The sequence below is a fragment of the Gymnoscopelus microlampas genome (genome assembly GCF_963454915.1).
Source record: "Gymnoscopelus microlampas genome assembly, chromosome: 7".
Taxonomy (NCBI): domain Eukaryota; kingdom Metazoa; phylum Chordata; class Actinopteri; order Myctophiformes; family Myctophidae; genus Gymnoscopelus; species Gymnoscopelus microlampas.
Genome location: NC_139944.1, coordinates 48,422,993 through 48,442,123, shown reverse-complemented (window position 1 = coordinate 48,442,123; position 19,131 = coordinate 48,422,993). Strand labels below are relative to the sequence as shown.

Here is a 19,131-nt window from a genome sequence, read left to right as displayed (position 1 = left end):
GTAACGTTGTTTATTTGCTTAATGGATGACCCGAACTACACAGTTTACCGAGTGTGTCAGCGGTCTGATACAATAGTTTAATTATTCATTTACATTATTAGATTAATTATTGTATTATTGTTTTATAACTCTATAACTAAGCTTTGTTGTACATGCATGCGACAATAAAGCACCTTGAACCTTGAACAAAATCTCTACCTTCCTTCAGATCTGCGACTTCATTAAGAAAGGAGCCACTCAGGCCTGGGATGCCCCCCAGGATGTGCCTTATGCCTTCAACAGCCATGTCTGGGTTGGCTACGACAATCCCAAGAGCTACCAGATCAAGGTGCAAAATATGTATTCAACATACTGTAGCCTATGTGATCAGTCAGTAGTCTTTACAGTGGGCCTCAGTGCAGGCTATTTAGCATACAGATGTGTATTTCATGTATACGAGCCGAAACTGACCCAAAACCAATTTTGAGTGATTTATACTATTATTGTATGTTTTGTTTATTATGGCTGTGTTTCAACCAAGGGGACACAATATTATTAAATGTTTACTTAATACTTGAATATATTTTTTACACAAAGCAATCTAAAACCTTACTTTAGCCTCAAATGAAGGAGGACCCTCAAATTGTCTGCTGTTTCATGTGGGACTTTGTAACCAATTTGTCCATCTACAGGCCGAGTGGCTGAAGAAGAGTGGTTTTGGAGGAGGTTTTGTCTGGAGTCTGGACATGGATGACTTCAGCGGCACCTTCTGTGGCCAGGGAAAATTCCCACTGATCAGCACCCTCAAGACCGGCCTGCATGGAGCCGGATCTGGTAACATGCACTCTCACACACGCACATACAAAACCACACGCATTCTTCTACCCAGATTCCATCAGAGTTCCATTTCTTCACACATATATTTTGTCCTTTATAGTCTGATCTAAACTCCACTAATACACAATCCTTACAAGTTGTACCTCATTGTAAAGGTGACTAATCAGGATTTCCAATGATATGAAACACAATACCAATTGATATTATTGAAGGGGAGAAATAATCGGCTGAAGTAATGTTTCCGAACTTTTTTTGAGGAGTTTGTACTTACATGTAGTTGGGCGCTAGCTGGTGTCATGCACGAAAGATAGCAGATCTAGAAGCTTACAGATCTGCTATTTTACCGTGTGTGTCAACGATACACAATGGAAGTATAAATCTGGGCATATCTGTCACACAGGCTGCAACGTTCGACCACAACCTCTGCCCCCAGTCACCCCCACCCAGCACCCACCTCCCCAGCCCCAGCCCAAGCCCCAGCCTAGTGGAGGCGGTGGCGGAAGCAGTGGTGGCGGAAGCAGCAGCGGAGGATCTGGATGGTGCGCTGGCAAGAGTAACGGCCTCTACCCAGACCCCACCAACAAGAACCACTACTACAACTGCGCCCAGGGACGTACCTATGAAGAGAGCTGCGCTGCTGGCCTCGTGTTCGATACCAGCTGCAACTGCTGCAACTGGCCTTGAACGAGGTCACGGTTTCACTGTGTCTTACTTGTTCTCTAGGTGTATTGGAGCTGGGTGTAAATAGTCTGTTGATCCAAGACAATGCTGTTTAGCGATCACTGATGGAAATAAAAGTAAATGATGTCATTCAAAGCAACTGCAACTGTTTATTTTTCTTGTCTGCCTTTCTCTCACCCAGTTATGTCTCCACTTGAGTGTTAATCGATTCAGAAAAGTTCCAAACAGTGCAGAGAAGTTGTTTATTGCAGCATTGACAGATAGGGCAGAGTCACGAGGTTAAGGTGTTTTTCCTACTTGCCCTGCAGGGCAAATACTCCTCAAATCAACTTGCTCCATCTATATTTGTACTTGCCCTGCCTTTGCAGGTACATAATGTATTTGCTCTCGAATTTTGCAACATATCTATCTCCATATACATCTAAACTAAAATCTATTGCCTGATGAATGTGAGTAAATACTACAGAACACAAGTTTCTTCAAATAACAGTATTATCTACAGTATATGACATCGACATCGATATTTTATTGTAGATGAAAATAGGTTTCAAATTCCAACTAACTTATTTGAGGCATTAGACGGGTAAAAGCAATATGAAAAATGAATCAGTATAGTCATTTCAGATCAAACATGTAGGCTCCAGTCAGACTAACCTTTCCCACTGGTGTAGATGTACTGTTGCTTTAAGACTTAGACTGAGCATCACCTAGAAATGAATGACATCTCTCTGACTTTTCTGATCCATAAGCTGACAAAGCATCACACTGACTTACTTGCATGTTAGCTACAGTAGTAGAGCTGTTTTGTTGACACGCAACTCTGTACTATGCTCTCTTTCTGTGTGTGTGTGTGTGTGTGTGTGTGTGTGTGTGTGTGTGTGTGTGTGTGTGTGGGTGGGTGGGTGGGTGGGTGGGTGGGTGTGTGTGTGTGTGTGTGTGTGTGCGTGTGCATGTGCATGCGTGCGTGCGTGTGCATGTGCATGCGTGCGTGCGGGTGCGTGTGTGCGTGCGTGCGTTTGTTTATTGTGCAGGTACACAGTGTTTGATCGTTCGTTGCACACAATCATACCAAATTGAATGTAACGAAAGCAAGGCAAGTCAACTAAACTCAAAAATTGTATTGGACAATCAATATATGTATGTCTTGTTTGCATCAGTGATTTGAAAAGATATGAGTCTTAGTCACTTAGTCAGAACATTTCATCGTCACACGCGAGAGAAGGCTGCCAAGGTTGCGGAAATGGTCAACATTTTCAAGGGTGTTATTGCCCACTTTTATGGAGGGCTGGGTGTATGGCTGGTTTGGTGGAGGTTTATGTTGGACCTGGATCTTCTTGATGTCAGGCCAGACACAGGGCCCTCTATAGGCAAAGACATTCAGGGGATCCTGAACCGCAAGTGTACGTGCTGTGATAGTGTTGTTGTCTGTTTATTGAAGCTCCATGATAGTGGTTTACAGTATACAGATTTTCTTGTATTGGTGGTGGTATCGTCCCTTAAGTTCAGTAGGAATTATCCTTTTTAACATCTGAACAGTGAAATTAAGAACCAATTATCTTCCGCCCAGCGCAATGCTGCTTAGCGTCCAGCGAAAAGCGCATTCCATATCGTCCACCTGATGCAATGGTTAAAGTCACACTTTTTGCCAGCGTTGTCTAGATACCAAATGATCTTGCGCTGATTTAAATTCACAATGCTTCGCAGTGCGATACATTGTGAGCTTGTAGATCAGATATTTTCAGTGCCGCTCTCGCAGCAGGTGCCCAACCAAGTATAGCGAATAATGTCTTTGCACTCGTATGCATTTTTGAGAGCTGTGTGAGGAGAGAGAGGGAGGGACATATTCATGTAGCTGATGTACCAAGATATCACAGATGTCTGTAGGACATGAGACATTAGGCTACAGTGATTCTGACCGCAGTAAATGTCCTGCACTGAGTTAGGACACATCTCGTTTCAATGTTTCGGTGACAATGCTGCTCTCATAGATTTTAAGCTTGCATGCTTTCACTTCATGCACAAGGACATTGGTTTTGTCGCTATGAAAGCGTTATATGTGTCTTCAGTTCTTGTGTGTCTCCACCACTTCAATAGGATTGCTGCCCCATGCCCCAACTCTGAGACAACATTCTGATTGGTTGTATTAATGTCATGCCTAAAACACACCCATCACTAATTCATGACATCATAAAGGAGCCCTGTAGATTGTAAAATTAGCGTGGACATGTCATGGTCCCTGCCAGTGTGTGTCTATGTGTTTGTCTGTCTGTGTTTGGGCATGTGTGTGTGTGTGGGCGTAGGCTTCCTGGCTTCCCAGATTGACGCACCTGGCTCTGGTCATCTCATCTCACTCACCTGCCTGCCATCTGCTCATTACGGGGCCAGAGCTCAGCTCTGGACCTGTTTTATTATTCCCTGTATTCATCCGATTCTTCTGCCACTTTTCGCAGTTCTGGATGAACCGTGCTGTCGCTTTTTACGAAACTCGGCCATATGGTAGATGGTCATGAAAACCAAGAAATAATTCTCACACTCCTTCATTCGTCAAAAGGTGGCGCTATAGCACTCAATTGAAAAATGCCAACTTTGAACAGGTACAACTCATGCCCTGTTTGACCTACAGCCATGAAACTTGGATACACATACAGATGTGCCACTTCAAAACTTCACACGTTACTGTTCTTTCCCTGAAAGTCCCCTGAAAATGCATGTTTTTCCTCCCTTTTCTGCCCTTAAAATGCACTGTTTTGCCCCTGAAAAGAAGTTGTCACTACACCCCCCCATTTTTCCCTTCAACAGACATCCATATACATGAGAACAAAAGAATGTGTGTTGAAGGTGGTGTCAGACTCATTATGAGGCGAAAGGTGATTTGACCAGTTGCTCAAATTAATTAGCATCATAAAAGCAGTGATCATCAAAATAATTCACCATTTTAAATGCCCTTCTTTGTCCCTCTTATTGCCCTGGGAATCCCCTGAAAATGTACTGTCTTGGCGATGGCAGGACATGTGAAGTTTTGAAGTGGCACATCTGTATGCGTCTCCTCATGCTGAACAACTTTCACCCTCTGACTTTTGACCTCTGACCTTTAGATCTCCCACCATTTTGAATTATATGAAAAACAGTCATTGGCTCCTAACTTCTGCATTTTTTCACTTATGGAAAATCCGCTGGAAACTTTTGACGGCATAGGTCCAAAGTTCAAGTGTTAAACGTTTCGTGCAGATTGCGCAAAAATCCCAAGAGGAGATAGATTTTAACTATTACAGTTTTATGAAAATGATTCATCTGCGCCTAAAACATACATGCAGACTCACATTTCTTTGAAACTTTGCAGAAATGTAGAGGGTCATTCCAAATATCACTGAAACCAATCTTACTCCAATTGGCCAATAGGGGGGCGCTATAGCAATTTTTTGAAAATGCAAACTTTAAACAGGCATAAGTAATGCCTCGTTTGGCCGAAAGTCGTGAAACTTGCTTACACTTGTGCCTTGACTCATGAGGTACACATGTATCGCTTTGACCAGTAAGCTCCGCCCTTAGATTGTCCGCAATTTTGAGCAGTTTGAAAAACACTTAAACCCAGGATTTTTCAGCTATTTGCGTGAAACTGTATCATCTGTGTCATCTCCTTTTTCACAGTTCCTTCTCTGTTGGTCCAATGGCGTCTCCCTTAAATGAGTGCCTCACAATCTCAAGGTCGCCAGTTCAACCCTCACTTGATGCAGATTTCATTTAAGTTGAATTGCAAACAACATGACTGTATCAATGAATACATGTGCAAATGGTAAAGATAACCTGAAATGTTTATTTGAGAGTATGTTTTTTCAATGTATGACATATTTCATTCTGAAGATAGCCGATCTGCAATCTCAAAACTTTTCAGATAGCAATGTGTTTCTGAACTTGTAGATCGGCTGCTTTCACTGTTTTCGTTTGCGAGGAGACATACAATTTCTCTATTGGTAAATGGTTTGTGAATGAGTGATCTTAGTGTTGGCTTGGTTCATGACAAAAGGCAAGAGTTTATGATCTTCAACAGACAACATCAGCCTGGACAAAGCTATAGCACTATAGGTAGTGTTGCAGCCTATTAGTCCGAAGGTTGAGAGTTCGATTCCTGTTAATGGAAATAGGTTGAGATGTCCAATCAATCCATTCTGTTTCCATGTCTCTCTTCAATCTATTCCGTTTCCATGGCTCTCTCTCTTCAATCTATTCGGTTTCCATGTCTCTCTTCAATCTATTCGGTTTCCATGGCTCTCTCTCTTCAATCTATTCCGTTTCCATGTCTCTCTCTCTCTCTCTCTCTCTCTCTCTCTCTCTCTCTCTCTCCAATCTATTCCGTTTCTATCTCTCTCTCTCTCTCTCTCTCTCCAGTTTCCATGTCTCTCTCTCTCTCCAGTTTCCATGTCTCTCTCTCTCTCTCTCTCTCTCTCTCCAGTATCCATCTCTCTCTCTCTCTCTCTCTCTCTCCGCCAGGGGGAAAAACAAAAAATCAACATAACAACATTAGCAGCCCCTCACCCTTTAAGTCACCTTTGTTTTCAAATGGGGCTCATTTGCATTCAGCCGAATTGTTAATGAGTGGCCATTAGAAAACCAGTTTCGCAGAGAGGAGCACCTCTCCATTCAGAAATGTAATAGAAGAAGAACCGTCGTCCTGAAACACCCTGCCCCGCGTCTAAACCGGCGGCCTCGGTCCGCGAAAAAAAATGGGGTAGTGTGTTTTGGGACGAGCGTTCCGTTTTCCACCCGGAATGGCTCGGTAATTCTCAATAGACTTATCAGCCGTTGTGGGGGGGTTAAGATTCTGGCCCGGTCAACGTAGTTAGAATTCACCATACGCCAGTGGTACAGGCTGCCCTCTAGTGGCACAAAACTAAAACTAAAACATCAGTGATCAGTGAGAATAAAGGTTTACGCTACTCTATAAATCTATAAATATAGATTGAGGCGTTGTGAGCTTGAAGATCGGCTGTTTTGAAAATGTTTGCCTCTTTCTTATATTATTTGACAATTTGGCCAATTAAAGTAGGGTAAGTGATATTTTTGGGTATTTTTTGTTTTGTTTTGTTAAAAAGGTTAAAGTACGATAGTAAATATTGCTACAGAGCGTTTGTTTGGTCACAGGGGTCTCTCCAGCTCAAACAGAATATAGTACATTTTCAGGTAGGTGACACAATTTAAGCCAATCAGGAGAGAGCACTGGAAATGTATTTTCTGTTTAATAAAGAGCTGGAGAGACATGAGAGACTCCTTTTACTGAACAAACACTCTATAGCAATGAGTATAGAGTATAATAGAATCAGAATATAGAGCTATTTTACACGTATTTTAACAAAAGCAAATCACTTACCCTACCTTTAATGTTAGACCATTTTTTATAGTTTGTTGATTATTTTTGATGCAGTGATAGTGTTTTTCCTTTCTCTCTTACTTTTTTGGGGGTATTAAAAAGGTATTTAAAGTCCTTAAATTGTCACTTCACTGACATCTGGTAAAATTTAGTAAAAATACTAAAATTGCTAAAACACAGAAAATTAATGGTCATTAAGTTCATAAGGTATAATTTCTAATTTCATGATATAAATAAATATTTTGGGTCATAATTGATTTCATGTAAGGTTAAAAATGTAAAACATGATGTGATTAAACTTTCTGGGGTGGAACAAAAGTTCCCTGTCTGTCAGTAGCACTACACCAGACTAGCCCTGAAATACTGTCATACCATGACAGTCATGGAACCCAGAGTTCCTGATTTTTGATTTTCTTTTACATTGCCAACTCTCACATGTACATAAACGTTCAGGTTTCAAACATAAAGTGCTTACCCAAGTGCCACGGATGTTACAAGGCGATCCGTACCACGATAAGTACCCGTATCTCCCGTATTGTTCAATAAAAAGCATTTTAATGCCATCGCCGGCCATTTTCTTTCTTTTTTTTAGTAATATATTAGTGTAATACACCTATCAACCATTAGTGTCGCATAGTTGAAAGCAACGGACGAAATTTGGAGAAAATGGCTGGCGATCGGATTAAAATACTTTTTATTGAACAATACGGGAGATACAGTAAGTTTATCGTGGTACGGATCACCTTGTAACATCTGTGGCACTTGGTTAAGCACTTTATATTTGAAATATGACCGTTTATGTAGATGTGAGAGTTTGCAATGTAACATTTCACTTAATTTAATGTAAATTGAAAAACAAAACCATAGCTACACATCGGAACATTATTGATTGACGCATGATTGCATGTCATTGCTGACAGGTGGTGCAAACAAACCTGGTCGACTATGCTCTAACATGCAGTTTATTGTGATATCGCGCTGCTAAAGTTATTTAAGACGTCTGAAACAGTGAAACCAAGGACAAACGGTCAAAAAGACATTCTAAGGACTTTAACAAACCAAAGAACGAAGAACCTCTTTTCCACAACAAGCGGCCAATGAGGTATTCTGTTTTGATCTCACTTTGATTTGCCGCTGTGTTTGATGGACACTCATCATATTTCTCCATGTCATTGTCTTTTTTATTTATGTATGCTTTGTGCAAGTTGTTGATTGTGTGCTTATTTTTTTTACTCCACTACATTTATTTGAAAACTTTAGTTACTAGTTACTTTGTAGATTTTGATTATTATTACAAAACATACATTAACCACTTCAGCTCTGTATACATTTTGGCCATTTGAGCCCATCTACAAACTCACAATGCATTGTGAGCTTGTAGATCTGCTAAATTCAAAAGATTTCTATGCATTTGAAAACTTGAAATGGGACATTCTGCATGAGTACATTTACTTTTGGTATTTTAAGTACATGTCTCTCTCTCTCTCCAGCTTCCATGTCTCTCTCTCTCTCTCTCTCTCTCTCTCTCTCTCTCTCTCTCTCTCTCTCCAGCATCCATGTCTCTCTCCAGTATCCATCCATCTCTCTCTCTCTCTCTCTTGTACTTTTACTTACTAAAGTAAATGTTATAAAGTCCCAGAGACACTGCCAGGCGCGCTCCCAAAGCGCGTGCATGAGCGCACCCCGCAGGCACAGAACGGGAGCGCGGACGCACCTGTCAATCACTAGTGACTCTGTTTCACTAACCTCGCATCACCAGTCTTTCCACCTCGGAGGAAAGCCTGGTATTCGTTACTGAAGGCCCATATGATCCGGTCTAGACCACGCCTACTGAAGAAAAAAAAAAACAAAGCATCCTCTTTCCGGTTTTGTCGCGATCCGGTTTGCGCGGAGCAGCTTTGTTTTGGTTCCCCCTGTTTGTTTCCCCTATCTATTTAAACGCTGAATCGATTACAACTACTAGTCGCGTCTCGGCAGTCGCTTCGAGTTGGAATAAAATATGGATATACCAAACGAACTATTCCAAGAAGTACTTGAAGAAACTTGTCGGATTCACCAAATTACTAATTTGAAGCCACTACAGCGGCTTTGTATTAGAAGTTTAATAGATGAAAGAGACGTTCTCGCTTGCCTACCAACTGCCTACGGTAAAAGTCTGATATTTCAATCGTGGCCAACAGTATGCAATATTCTAGGAAACAAGTTTCCTACCAAATGGCCCAATGATGGAATTGTAATAGTTATATGCCCGCTTCTCTCAATAATGGAGGATCAAGTCCAGCTACTAAACTCCAAAGGCATCTCTGCAGCCTGTGCAGGCAAACAGATGGACATTGATGAGAGAATTGCAAAGGGAGATTTCTCCATTGTATTTGGCTCGCCTGAACTGTTTGTTGGAAACGACTATTGGAGAGATGTGCTACAAACACCCTTATTTCAACACCGTTTACTTGGCATAGCAGTGGATGAAGTGCATACTGTGATTCAGTGGTGAGTAATCCATAAGACATTACAAACAGAATGTAAGGCTAGCATGCTTTATGACCCCCACCCCCCCTAATAACTGGCCTATTATTACAAATGCTACTATCAAATAAAACTCACATATTTGACTTAAGTAAAAGTAGCAATACCACAATATAATAATACTCTGTTACAAGTGAAATGCCTGTGTTCAAAATGTCACTTGAGTAAAAGTACAAAAGTATTGGCATCAAAATGTACTTAAAGTACCAAAATGTACTTAAAGTACCAAAATGAAAAGTACTTAATTGTTTGAAAATAGCATATCTACAAGCTCATAAGCTTGTAGATCTGCTATTTTCAAATAGCCTATGGATAAAATAGGGCTTAAGTGGTTAATGTATGTTTTATAATTGTAGTGTATTAAAAGTACAATATCTGTCTCTGAGATGTGGTGGAGTAGAAGTAAAAGTACTGAAAAATGGAACTACTCCAGTAAAGTAAAAAATACCTCACAATTGTACTTAAGTACAGTACTTGATTAAATGTACTTAGTTACTTTACAACACTGCAAATACTCTAATAAAAAGTAATTACTTTTTCTAAAAATAAAGTCTTGTTGGGTGCAACTGCTGTGGGTTAAGCTGAAAGCATTCTGGTCTGTGATTATTCATGTTTGACAATCATTTTTCTTTCTTTAACAGGGGCCAGGGAACAAGAGGTGGAAAACCATTTAGGAAATGGTGTGGCCTTGTGGGTGAACTCCGTTCACTGCTCCTCAAACGTGTGCCATTGTTTGCAGCAACAGCAACTGCATCAAAGAAGACCAGGCTGGAGCTTATGAAAATCATGGGAATGCAGGACTGTATTGAGATTAAGGTGTCTCCAGATCGTCCAAATATCAGGCTTGCCGTAAAGAAGGTGTCCTCTGATGCAGCAAAGACATTTGCATGGTTGTGTGAGGAACTGAAAAAAAAAGGACCAAGGGCAGACAAAATCCTCATATACTGCAACACCATTTCAGACTGCTCAGAACTCTATGTAAATGTTTTTAAAACATCTCTGGGAAAGAGTTTTTGCTATCCACTAGGTGCTAACGATGTCTCTGGCAATAGGTTAGTGGATATGTACCATTCTGCAACTGCAGAAGATGTAAAACAGGATATCAGTAACTCCCTGAAAAACACTGCCTCCACTCTCAGAGTGGTAATTGCCACATCCGCACTCGGTATGGGGGTTGACCTAAAAGGTATTCATATGGTAATCCACTATGGACCCCCAAGGGAAATGGAGGACTACATGCAGGCCATAGGGAGAGCAGGTAGAGATGGTGCAGACTCCCACTCTCTTATCTTGTATCATGGCAGACAATTAGTGGGGGTGTCTGACCAGATGAGAAAGTATGTGTCCACCAAAACTTGCCGACGTGTCAAATTGCTTGATCTCTTTGATGAGGAAAACATCAAGCCGTTTTCTCCAGGGCATGCATGTTGTGATGTTTGTGGTGAATCTTGCAAAAGTTGTTCTGATTGTTCTGAAACATGCAATGGCAGACCGAGTATGATGGAGCTACATGCAAATGACACGCCGGCATGCAGACAAAGAAGTGTCAGCGTGGCACAAAAACAAGAACTGCAAATGCATTTACAGGACATTGTAGAAAGCATGGCAGGACTGGCACTTCCCAGCACAGTGTCTTTGTATAGCTGCACATCAACTCCTGACTCCAGTCAACAGGAGTTATTCAAAGAGGTGGTTGATAACAGCTGTACTTTGTTCTCATTGGAGGACATCTTTAACAACACTCAAGTGAGCACCTTGGCACAGGCAGAGCACATTTTACAAGTTGTCTGTGATGTCTTTAATGACATAGAGCTGGAATGATTGTCATACATTGAACAGTACAGTCCCCTAATAATGGCAGTGGTATTGTTTTAATTCCCCCCATTGTTCCATTTTTTTTAAATGAAGACCACAGCTATTTTTTTTTTTTTGTAATGTGAGGTGTATTCAATAAATGATTGAAAGTACTTCAAGCTTAACAACTGCAGAAGACAAAGGAAAAGTTGTCAAGCCGAATTCCCAGATGTACAGTATAAACAATGGAGTTTCACTTTTATTTTCTACCTTATAACGCCATAAGTCATTGAAAGTGTTTTATTGTGTTAAATGTGAAACCCTGTTAATCTACTTTAATAAAATGCTTGGTTCACAAACATCTAAATGCTTTCCCCTGTTATATCAATCACATTTGAGGGCTTATTTTTACCCACTTATTTATTCTCATACACATGTATTACACAATTGCATTTATTAGACAAAACATTTAAATTTAAATTATTTAAATTAAGGGACACTTATGTATTGGACAATACAATCAATTGGGCTAAAGATGCATTCAAAATATCCAGCATGTAGATCAAATGAATTTGAGATAAAGCTTTTATTGATTCACATGGACAAAGTCATGTGTTTTAGCAGCAAGCAGGAAGTAGCATAGGACAGGTAAATAATCTATTCATTAAAAAATGGACAATATACATTAGGTTAAATCTTCACTTGGTCTGAATAATGTAATTATGAGCATAAATGCACAATCTATCACAGATCAATAGGCATGACTATTCTCTTAATGCCTATGAATGGATCATGTACATCGGCTATTTCTGGCAAAGAGGTTTGGTGTAGAAGGTAAAAAACAGCACACAAAGTACAGAGTGAAAGGTCAAGTTTACAAAGTATAGACGGTTAAAGTGGTTATTGGTTTAATGTCTGAAAATAAACATTAACATGAATCAAACATGATAGTGCTGTCAAACAAGTCTATGAAGCTATCTATTACATCTATGAAAAAGTTTAATCTGCAAGACAATTTTATATACATTTGAGGACTTATTTTTACCCACTTATTTACACTCATACACATTTTTATACCTACACAAAACATTTAAATTTAAATTGAGGGACACTTATGTATTGGACAATAAAATCAATTGGGCTGAAGATGCATTCAAAATATCCAGCATGTCGATCAAATGAATTTGAGATAAAGCTTTTATTGATTCACATGGACAAAGTCATGTGTTTTAGCAGCAAGCAGGAAGTAGCATAGGACAGGTAAATAATCTATTCATTGAAAAATGGACAATATACATTTGGTTAAATCTTCACCTGGTCTGAATAATGTAATTATGAGCATAAATGCACAATCTATCACAGATCAATAGGCATGACTATTTCTCTTAATGCCTATGAATGGATCATGTACATCGGCTATTTCTGGCAAAGAGATTTGGTGTAGAAGGTAAAAAACCGCACACCAAGTACAGAGTGAAAGGTCAAGTTTACAAAGTATTGACGGTTAAAGTGGTTATTGGTTAAATGTCTGAAAATAAACATTAACATGAATCAAACATGATAGTGCTGTCAAACAAGTCTATGAAGCTATCTATTACATCTATGAAAAAGTTTAATCTGCAAGACAATTTTATATACATTTGAGGACTTATTTGTACCCACTTATTTACACTCATACACATTTTTATACCTACACAAAAAAAAAAAAAAAAATTGAGGGACACTTATGTATTGGACAATACAATCAATTGGGCTGAAGATGCATTCAAAATATCCAGCATGTAGATCAAATGAATTTGAGATAAAGCTTTTATTGATTCACATGGACAAAGTCATGTGTTTTAGCAGCAAGCAGGAAGTAGCATAGGACAGGTAAATAATCTATTCATTAAAAAATGGACAATATACATTAGGTTAAATCTTCACTTGGTCTGAATAATGTAATTATGAGCATAAATGCACAATCTATCACAGATCAATAGGCATGACTATTCTCTTAATGCCTATGAATGGATCATGTACATCGGCTATTTCTGGCAAAGAGGTTTGGTGTAGAAGGTAAAAAACAGCACACAAAGTACAGAGTGAAAGGTCAAGTTTACAAAGTATTGACGGTTAAAGTGGTTATTGGTTTAATGTCTGAAAATAAACATTAACATGAATCAAACATGATAGTGCTGTCAAACAAGTCTATGAAGCTATCTATTACATCTATGAAAAAGTTTAATCTGCAAGACAATTTTATATACATTTGAGGACTTATTTGTACCCACTTATTTACACTCATACACATTTTTATACCTACACAAAACATTTAAATTTAAATTGAGGGACACTTATGTATTGGACAATAAAATCAATTGGGCTGAAGATGCATTCAAAATATCCAGCATGTCGATCAAATGAATTTGAGATAAAGCTTTTATTGATTCACATGGACAAAGTCATGTGTTTTAGCAGCAAGCAGGAAGTAGCATAGGACAGGTAAATAATCTATTCATTGAAAAATGGACAATATACATTTGGTTAAATCTTCACCTGGTCTGAATAATGTAATTATGAGCATAAATGCACAATCTATCACAGATCAATAGGCATGACTATTTCTCTTAATGCCTATGAATGGATCATGTACATCGGCTATTTCTGGCAAAGAGGTTTGGTGTAGAAGGTCAAAAACCGCACACCAAGTACAGAGTGAAAGGTCAAGTTTACAAAGTATTGACGGTTAAAGTGGTTATTGGTTTAATGTCTGAAAATAAACATTAACATGAATCAAACATGATAGTGCTGTCAAACAAGTCTATGAAGCTATCTATTACATCTATGAAAAAGTTTAATCTGCAAGACAATTTTATATACATTTGAGGACTTATTTTTACCAACTTATTGACACTCATACACATTTTTATACCTACACAAAACATTTAAATTTAAATTGAGGGACACTTATGTATTGGACAATTAAATCAATTGGGCTGAAGATGCATTCAAAATATCCAGCATGTCGATCAAATGAATTTGAGATAAAGCTTTTATTGATTCACATGGACAAAGTCATGTGTTTTAGCAGCAAGCAGGAAGTAGCATAGGACAGGTAAATAATCTATTCATTAAAAAATGGACAATATACATTATGTGAAATCTTCACTTGGTCTGAATAATGTAATTATGAGCATAAATGCACAATCTATCACTGATCAATAGGCATGACTATTTCTCTTAATGCCTATGAATGGATCATGTACATCGGCTATTTCTGGCAAAGAGGTTTGGTGTAGAAGGTCAAAAACAGCACACAAAGTACAGAGTGAAAGGTCAAGTTTACAAAGTATAGACGGTTAAAGTGGTTATTGGTTTAATGTCTGAAAATAAACATTAACATGAATCAAACATGATAGTGCTGTCAAACAAGTCTATGAAGCTATCTATTACATCTATGAAAAAGTTTAAACTGCAAGACAACTTTATACAATATGTAGTAGGGGTCCCTGCTTCATATCTCTCTCAGCTAAGGGAGTCCTTGGCCTGAAATGTTCAGAAACTTTCTCTCTCGAATAGTTGACAGGGAGGGAGGGAATGGCCAACCGTTTTTTTAATAGACAGCAGAGAGGAACTGATCAATAAACTCCACTAGCGTTGCTTTATGGGCCATTATTCTTTTTTCATTGATCCATTTTTTGAGGTATGACTGTTTCAAGTCACGGATTGGGTTTGCCTTCTGATTTTTAAAGCAACTGTAGGACCTCCCTGGCGTAAAAACAAATACCTTCTCTCGGTGAAGTACATCAGCCATGGCAGTGATGTCTGCTTCCTTGCTTGCAGCAGTGTGTTTCCCCGAGTCAGGTCTCATCTCACAGCCTTGGTCAAAACATTCAACAAAATCTTTCATTTCGCCAAGTGTTTTGCTCATGGCCTGTGCTATGGGAAACTGGACATTTGCCCCAATGCGTTCAATGCATTTTTTGGTGTAGAGCACATAATGTTCACAGTTGAGGTCCATGGACATGTTATTGCCGGCCTGTCCACTCGGGTTTACTGTGCGGTTCCACTTGATCCGGTGGGCTTCACTGGGGCTGAGGAGGCCTTGGAGGTCGAACTGAAGTCTCAGTGCTTCAAGGCTGTAACGATGCCGGCCTTCCTGCTTGAAGTACAGCATCTTAAACTTCCACAGGCGACATATCCTCTCACCATCGCCCTCCTTGATAGCGTCCTGGAAGTCACGTTCCAGCAAAGCCACCTTCAGGAATGCAGAGTGATAATTCTGCACACCATCTGTCTTTGAAGCAGACCCCTGTGGCATTGTTGCCGCTTGTTTGCCATGGTCTGTGCAAGTAAAATGATGGACATTTGCCTCGTGTTGTGTCAGCTGTTCTGAGTTTCTGAATGCTGCATGGCTGCAGTCATCAAAGCGGCACTTGAACATGTCCTCAGGCTCAGTGTTATCTTTGCTCTCCAGGTTTACAGTGATACTCTCATTCAATATGTACTTTGATACTATGTTTGATATTTGAAGATCAAACCATCGCTTTTGATCAACCATTGACAGGAAATCACTAGGTGGACAGTTTTGTTTTGGAAAGTCCTGTTTTGTCTCCATGCCAAAGTGATCCAGTGTAGCTGTCATTATTAAAGCATCCGTCACATCGTGAATGAAAGTATCATTTGCCCTGTAGTGCTCTCCGAGTGCTGACTTATTTACGTCTTTCCTGTGTATTTTGTTCCGAAGCTGGTACAATGTGCCAATGTCAAGGGCCGAAGATGTATTGTAGAACTGCTTGTAGATGACATCATTAAAATTCATACTGCAGTGGAAGTCAGCCACTTTAGTTATGATTCCTCCATGTCTTTCTTTTGTTGTATTGCTGTTGATGATGGAACGTATGGCTTTGTCTGAATTTTGCTTTGTCAGTTGATCTCCTGAAAGTGTCACTCTGATAGGTTTCAATATGGTTTCTCCGTACATTTCAGCTTGTACATAGGGCACGTATCTGTCATTGATGTAATCAATTGTTTTTATCATGTCTTCTGGCTTTTTTTCGTCAACATCAAGCAAACCCAGCGGTATTATTTTTGTTTTCTGGGACATTGTTTCAGAATACTGATGTGGCAAATGCCAATTGACGTTCTCCTTAAACTTAGCAAAGGTGGGAAAAAGACTGACCACCACTCGACCAACTAATACCTGAAATTCCGATTGGAGGTGCTCGTTGTCCAGATCATTGGGAATTATTCCCTCCCAAGGGACATCAAGGACTGATCGTTCAGTGTCCGGAAGATGAGCTGCGCTGACTCTCTCCCGGTTTCCTAACATTAGTAGCCAGTGGTAGTCAAGTCTTTGATGTGCCATTGTTAATGTGTGGGGTCTGACCGAACGATCCAGGTTGTCCATGGTGATTTGAAACGGCAATGTTGTTGGTGGTGTAGGGGCCTGAAGATGAAAGAGCATAACAGTGAATAACTTATTTTCACACATTTTTGGGAAAACTTCAATATTGTTTTATGCTGCTTTAACATGGTTCCCATTTAAAGACGTCTCCCTAATTTGTCACGCAATGACAATATTAATGTAAAATCAAGGCCATACCTGTATATCAGCAGTTGATGTGGTGAGCCCTGGCAAAGGTGTTGGACTCTCAGGCTCTGCTGCTGAGGTACTGGTGGGTCTGTCCTCTGTCTCATCGTCTTCTGGATGTTCTGAATCGACAAGATCATTCCCTCCATCGACATCCATCTGCCTCTCATCAATGCCATCCTGTTCCTCATTGTTTCTCTCGCATGCCCTTTTCCATTCCAGGAGTTCTTTATCGTAGGTTTCACCCATCTCTTTGAGCTTCTGCATGGTCTGTAGGTATGAGACACACACCCCTTGTGTCCGAAACCGCAGAAAGCAACGCTTGGTGGCTCCTGCATGTCGCAAAATGAGTGAGTTGCGGAACATAGGTGCACACATACGCCGTGAACGAGCATGCAGCATCATTGCACCAGCCATTGTTGCAACTCGTTTTTTCGTTTTACCCTCAGTGGTGTCATTTGGTGTGGGCTCTTTCAATGATATGGAAGTAGCGCATTCCAGGAACTTGAGTAAGGTAGGTGCGCTAGTCCTCCATTCCTCTACTAAGTGCTCTGAACGGAAGTTCTTCAGGGACTGAAGAGAAGTTTCCCTTAAGATGGAGCCAAATGAAGGACGTGTGACCGCCACACACTCTTTTTTTAAGTGCTTCATCACCTCTGTAATGACCATGTCACGAAGTGCAGGTACTGCCATGATGTCATTTGGCAGGTTTTTGTACTGTCCTAGTGACACATGGTGTGCTATCTTTTGAAGTGGCCCCATCTTATGAACAACTTTCCGAATTCTCCGATATCGTCGCATTACACTAGGTGAGGACTGAGGTGCCACAGGAGAAATGTTTGGAGATATCTGTGTATTAAACAGTATAGTCAATTATTTCAAATATTTTTTATTGTGAAGCACAGGTTATGGTTATACATTTCTGTTCATACATGGATAGCTTCCTTTTTTTAAACAAAAACAGACATAAACACAAAACAGACAGGTAACATGAAAAAAAAAACACTCAAACTTAAGCAAAAATCAAAGGGACCCTCCCGCCTCCCTTCCCCCTCCCCAGAAGTGCTGCCCCAGATTACGTGCGACACGGGTCATCCACAAGGATTAGCCTTTCAACCTTTAAGAAAGGAGACTAAAGGCTTCCAAATCTTTTCAAAATCTTTCAGTTTATCTTTGAGTATAAATCTGATTCTTTCTAAATGTAAGGACTCTGTCATCTCGTTGAGCCAGAGTTTGATTGTGGGGGTCTCTTTCTTCTTCCAAAATAAGAGTATCAATGTTTTTGCGGCAATAAGGCCGTATGAAAGAAGGCGCTGTTGAGGTAGTTGTAATTTCTTCATCCCTTCTGATACCCCCAGGATGACTAACACTGGGTCTGGATCTATGTCTACCTCTAGTATATAGGAAAATAGTCTGAATATCTCTATCCAGAAATTCTGTAGGTCACAGGGCATAACTGCAGTACAGTTGCATCTGCTGATTTGCAGTTATCACATTGGGGGGAGGTGTCTGGGAATATTTTGTGTAATTTTACGTTTGAGTAATGAGTAAAGTCAATTAACACGTAAATATAATATAGTGACATTACATCAGTTGTTACATTTAAGAAACATTCAAACCTGGACAGACTCTGAGGATGTAAGTGGAGTGGTAGCTTCTGTTGTTGTTACAGCAAGCAGTGGGGTTGATGCAGTAGGTGTTTCTAGGCCCCTAGCATCATCCTAATGAAACAACAACGTATAGTAGTAGGCCAAATCAAAATCAATATATACACCCAGTTTATAACAATCGCCCTGACTCATGATGGACTAATAACGCTATTCAAGACATAACATTTATATGTATTGAATACTTTTTCACTTACACTGTTTTTCTCTTGAACTATTCTTAGGTTTTCCAGACCAATTTCAATGGTTGCAGTGGGAGGTGCAGCAGAAGAAATGTCATCAGATACTATCGCCATCTGTGTATTACATAGACCAGTAGATTAACATTTAGAAACTTAACACATCAAGTACAGTGGCTTTACATCGCGTTAGTCTGGTGCTGTTAGTGGAGTGGTAGTATCAGTTGTGTCTTGTGACTTTACAGCAGATGAGGAGGAGGATTCAGTAGGTGTCTTTGCTAAAAAAAGCCCCTAGCAGCGCCCTAAGGGCCCAAAAACATAGTGTACAAAATCAGAAAACCTCATAGCCACCCAGTTTGTCTGCAAAACACAACCCCCCTGGGATTACTAACACTATGTAACATTTAGGTTAAATACAAACCTCATCAGACTCTGTGACATCTGGCGGTGGGGCTGATGCTGTAGATGCCTTTGTAAGGCCCATAGCAGCACCCTAATATAACAGAAACATATTACACATACAATACA

The 19,131-nt window shown here is 39.9% G+C and overlaps 1 protein-coding gene across 1 annotated transcript in view; it reads left to right on the top strand.

Moving 5' to 3' along the window:
- LOC311048600 (putative chitinase 10) overlaps positions 1–1,500 on the top strand; it is a gene marked incomplete at both ends in the record, with an annotated part of 12,595 nt that extends 11,095 nt beyond the window's left edge. The window contains 3 exons of the mRNA XM_084061863.1: positions 209–328; positions 672–813; positions 1,217–1,500. Of these exons, the coding sequence (XP_083917989.1) occupies positions 209–328; positions 672–813; positions 1,217–1,500 (546 nt within the window). The remainder of the gene's footprint in view (positions 1–208; positions 329–671; positions 814–1,216) is intronic.
- Between the last annotated feature and the right edge of the window lie 17,631 nt (positions 1,501–19,131).